Source organism: Miniopterus natalensis, chromosome 17, assembly GCF_054644295.1.
Source record: "Miniopterus natalensis isolate mMinNat1 chromosome 17, mMinNat1.hap1, whole genome shotgun sequence".
Lineage (NCBI taxonomy): Eukaryota > Metazoa > Chordata > Mammalia > Chiroptera > Miniopteridae > Miniopterus > Miniopterus natalensis.
In genome coordinates, this window is record NC_142097.1 from 26,668,981 (window position 1) to 26,673,890 (window position 4,910).

The 4,910-nt window shown below is 59.2% G+C and overlaps 1 protein-coding gene across 1 annotated transcript; it reads right to left on the reverse strand.

Moving 5' to 3' along the window:
- Positions 1-1,025: 1,025 nt before the first annotated feature.
- Positions 1,026-4,376, reverse strand: HOXB9 (homeobox B9). The gene is made up of 2 exons (XM_016202212.2): positions 3,855-4,376; positions 1,026-1,261 (listed from the first exon to the last, which is right to left on the reverse strand). Exons 1-2 carry the CDS (start codon positions 4,369-4,371, stop codon positions 1,026-1,028), a joined length of 753 nt encoding a protein of 250 aa, XP_016057698.2. The 5' UTR covers positions 4,372-4,376.
- Positions 4,377-4,910: the final 534 nt, after the last annotated feature.

Here is a 4,910-nt window from a genome sequence, read left to right on the forward strand (position 1 = left end):
AGGGTGGAGGGTTTTCTACAAGGGGGGCGGCTTGACTCGCTGGTGCAAGGTGGACTTGGCCAAACAAGAGTTGATTTCAGAGCTGGGCGGATGCGGAAGAACGCAGGGGCCGGTGGAGAGCGAGAGAAGCTACGTACAGTCTCAGTCAAGCGGGGCACAGATGAACAGACGGACAACACTGTCAAGGCTGACGACCCACGATCTGACCTCCTTTTGTCGGAAGGAGAGGAAAACGACATGCAGAATTAGATATTTCGTGTGTGGAATGCCTTCGTAAAACCTAAGATACCTCCGTAAGACTCCCGCAGCCTTTCCTTGCCCGTCTAGCCCACCAGCTTGGGGGCCGAGTTTATTCCCTTTGCCCTTGGGTCTGGGAGGGTAGAGCTGGGGTTCCGTGCGGCTGGTACTGTGACGTTCAGCTCCCTGGGCTGCAGTGCCTCCTTCAGGAGCGGGTTTCTAGACACCTTGCTGTGTGTTTGCAGCAGGGGCAGAATCTTGCCCGCTGGCCTGCTGGCCTTTGGAACAGGTCTGAGGAGCGATGGTCCGCATTTGGGGGGCCTTAATTTGAGTGTTGGCTGTGGAGCTCTCCCCATCATTACTGTGGGCCCCAGGCCGTATGCACGAGGGCATCTGTTGGGCTGCGAGCAGTTGGAGTGTCCCTGGGTGACTTCGGGATAGGTGTAAAGGGAAACAGGCTGGAAGTGAGGGGCTGGGGCTTCCCAGAAAAATTGGAGGGGGGGGCGTGCTAGGGGCTCAACTGGGGTCTCTCTTTCCTTGTGGCCCATCCCCTTCTTGGGAACCAACTACGTCTACCTTCTAAATGAGCAAAACTTTCTCCTGAGGTCCAGGGAGGAAGAGGGCCGGTAAGAGCAGAGGAAAGGAGCGAGACCCTAGACTGCGGCAAAGGGCTCTGAAGAGAGAGACTCCCCTCCCCATTCGCTGGAACACATCCCAGACAGCACTGGCTCTGCGGCCGCCACTCATAAATACGCGGGAGATGGGGAGGGGTGGGGGGGTGGGGGGCCCTACTCTTTGCCCTGTTCTTTATTCATTTTCTTCATTTTCATCCGGCGGTTCTGAAACCAGATTTTGACTTGTCTCTCGCTCAGATTGAGGAGTCTGGCCACTTCGTGCCTACGGTCCCTGGTGAGGTACATATTGAACAGAAACTCCTTCTCTAGCTCCAGCGTCTGGTATTTGGTGTAGGGACAGCGCTTTTTCCGGGAAGAGCGAGCGTGCAGCCAGTTGGCAGAAGGATTAGCTGAAAGAGAAGCAGCGATAGAATCAAAGGAAGGAAGGGGGGGGGGTGAAGGGTTCTCCTGTTCTCCTTCCAAGAGGGCACACCCCATCCTGCACTGGAGGGAGAAAGGGGCACCTGGGCCTTCAAGTTCCCCAGAAGGGGTCCCAGCAGTGGGTGGGGAGTCGCTATGGCTGTCTCCAGGTGAGAGGGCATTTGGACAGGAGGGAGCCAACCCTACGCCAGGCTGCTCCGCACTCCCAAAGCGCTGCCTGCCTCAGGTCCTCTTTCAGTCTCTTTCTACACTTGGGTCCAGACCCGTTAGGACTCAGGTCAGAGCCCAGCATAGTGACTCCTGCCCCCCAGCACTACTCTAACTGGGGGTGGCTGATCTGAAGGGTCCTGGCTCTAGGGTCTGGGAGGTGAGAGAAGGGTTGGACTGGGGAAAGCAGCTTCTCTTCAGCCACAGACAAGAGATCTCTTTGGCCCACCGGTCCAGTCCCAGTACACCATGCCTTGGTCATGAGCTCGAGTCTCTGGGCCACATGGCAGCAGGCATGTGTGTCTGTGTAGATATCTTGTCGCGCCCCCCCCCACCGCCACACACACCACAAATATGGGTTCGCACTTAGAGACGCAAACATCCAGCACACTCCAATTCACAAGCAACCCAATTGCAACCATTTATCAACTCCAGTCTGTGGACAAGGAAGCGCCAGGGGCTCACAGATAACTTATGATTGCAATAGTCTCTCCTTTTCTGCTCCTGCTCAGCTCGCAATTTGGTTAAAGCAAGTTCAGGGAAATTGGGAAGCAAGATTACTCCAGTCCCAAGGTGGGGAGCCATGGATAAGGAGGGGTAACAGAGAGCCCTTCACAGCACACCTAACTCCAACTGGCTCCATGTGGTGAAGGGGAACAGAGAAAAAGATAATGGGGGGGGGGAGGAAATAAAAATATGTACAGGTTTCTCTTCTCCTTACTGTCTCTCTCCCTACCCTGGAACTCAGAAAACTTGCCAAATAAAGTAGAGATATTAAAAATAATATCTCTAGATCCCTTCTTCCCAAGTAAAAAAAGCACTAAATATATATTTTAAAAAATAACCTGGTTCATCCTACACTAAGTACCATGTCTTACCAATTTGCAGCGCTATTTCCGTAATGTGATTGCCTGTGATGGGACCTACATTCACATTAAATATGAAAGAGGGGAAAAAATGTTAATAATTGATCCTAGCCAAACTGCTGACTTGCAATAATGGGCTTTCCAGGCAGAGTTTGGGGGTTTAGGGGTGGGGGGGCTCTGCTTGGGTGTGAGCAGGGAAGAGACTGTGTTACTCAAATGCCAGCTCTTGTGATTCAACCTGGCAGGTGGGACCCCACAGGGGACCTCAGAGGAATGGGGCAGTAGGAAGCCCCAAAGGGCCTGAGAGCCTATCTGTTGGTAGGAAATCTGGCAAAGCAAGCAGAGAGTGAACATCGGACCCCTACTCTCTATAAAGAGTAAGGGGTGAGGACTTGTCCTCACCAGCCTGAGGGTTATTGGTTGGAGCTGAGCCCCCAACCAATTTGCTCTTGTCAACCTTAAAAACAAAAAATACGAGACTCCCCACCACCACCACCACCCTTAGTCACAGCACCTCCGGGAAACTAGCCAAACTTGGGTTCCTGGAGGGGGTGCTAATGCAGGAGTGGGAGGTGATGAGAAACTACCGTCCGAGGGTGAAGTTCTCCACCTCTCCCTAAGCCTCTCTCCCCCCACCCTTCCTCTGCCCAGGGTCCCTTCGGGATCTCCGGTTTTCCGCTCCGGCGGTCGGCCCCTAAGTTCGGAAGTGATTCCCGACTCCCTGCGAGGCGGAAAGCACCGGCTGGGGCTGGGGAGCCCTTCGGAGAGCGGCGGAGGGGCGGAGGGGGGAGGGGGGCGAAGAAAAGGAAGCCGCCACCCGGGAGAGGACGCCGAGGAGGGGAGGAGGCGGCCGGCGGGAAGGCTCCCGGGGAGGGGCCGGCGCATCCTGGGAGGGGGCTCAGTCACTGGGTCCTGGGCGCCCCCCGCCCCTCCCGGCGCAGGCTGAGGACCCTGAGCTGCTGCTGCTGCTGGAAATCTGCTAGGCTCAATCCTCCGCCAAGCTGTTGCATCGCAAATAAAATCCTAATGAGCCCCCTCCCACTTCCCCTTGGCCGGCTTTTACAGTCTGCGCGTGGCGCGGGGAGCTCTGCCAGCCGCGCGGGCCCGAGCAGCCCCGTGCGCTCGCGCCCTCGCCCGCGCGGGCCCCGCGCCTCGCCCGCCGCCGCCCGGCGCGCCGCCACCAGCCTTCCCGGAGCTTGCAGCCTGGTCTCCGGGAAAGTGGGGGAAGGGAGGCCGCGAGAGCCGCGAGTGGGTCCCCGCGCCCGTTTCCTCTAGGACTTTGCGTAGTGGGGGCGTCGCTTCTCCCGCGGCCTCGGGCTCCCCTTCGGGGCACCCAGCTCGCTTCCTTCCTTCCGCCCTCTGCCCTCCTCCCCCGCTAGCTCTCCCGCCACCGCCGCGGTTTCCCTTCACATTGTCCGCAGTTTATTACCTCTCCCCTCCCCCTCGCCTGGCCTTCGGCCTGGGTATTTCCTCACTTTTTATAACTTACTTTGATCCGGCCTCTCTTTGTCCTCGCTTCCTTCGCAAATTTTATTGTCCCCGTAGCCGGGTCTTTGATTAGACAGGACGGCCTCCCTGCCCGCCGAAGTTTCCAAACTGTACTCGGGCGTGCCCTGCTTGAGCAGCTCCCCCGGCGCGCCCAGCAGCGGCTCCGCCTTCACCGCCGCCGGGCCCTGCCCCGGAGCCGCCTCGCCGCGCGGCGCGGGCTCCAGCCAGGTGCGCAGGTACCTGCTCTCGGCCGGCGGGACGCCCTGGGGCTGGATGTAGGGGTGATAGACGGACGGCAGGCTTCCGGACGCGTGCGGGCTCAGAGGCGCCCAGGAGGCGCCGAACACCGGCGCTTTGGGCTGGAAGCTGCACGAGGGGAACTCCAGGTGCTCCGAGTGGCCCGGCTGCCGGGGGCTCGCGTACTGGCCGGAAGGAAACTTGGCTGGAGGCGCGTCCTCACTCTCGTGACTTATGATCGAGTCGACATAATAGCTGCTAAGCGTCCCAGAAATGGACATTCTCAGACATTATCCGGGCGCTCACAGGGGGAAGGGAAGCGCTCGCGCGGCGGCGCCCAAGCAGGGAGAGGTGGCACCCAGACCGGTGTGAGGGCTTTCGGACGCGACCCCCCCAGCCCCCCGCCCTCCCACCCCCACCCCCTGCTCAACTTCTCAGCCAACAAAGTACAGTGGAGCAGCCCGGCTCAGCGCTCCTTGCAAAATGATTGGTCAAAGTTTTTCCGACTGCCTGATAAAGCGTCAGCTCCGACATAAATCAATCCGGCGAGGGGGCTGCGCTCTCTCTGTCATCCGCCCGCACCGCATTCCATATCGAGGATGGATTGTTTTATGCTGATGCAATGTGCTATCACGTCAGGGCTCGGGCGACCACGTAACCTCAGCCGGAGCAGCCGGCCGCCCGGTGCCCCCCGCCTTTTTCAGGAAGGGGGGTGGAGTTCTCGACGTGGGGCGGCGGGGGCGGAGGAGAGGCGGAGGGAGAGCAGCGGGCTGCCTCCGGAGGGACGCGGGCGGCGGAGCCCTCTCCCCGGGCGGGTCGG

Excerpts from the sequence above, each read along its gene's own strand:
- HOXB9 (XM_016202212.2), bottom strand. The coding sequence starts at position 4,371 with ATGTCCATTTCTGGGACGCTTAGCAGCTATTATGTCGACTCGATCATA. Across the intron at positions 1,262-3,854 it reads CAAAGAGAGGCCGGATCAAA|CTAATCCTTCTGCCAACTGG; the intron begins GTAAGTTATAAA and ends CTTCTCTTTCAG.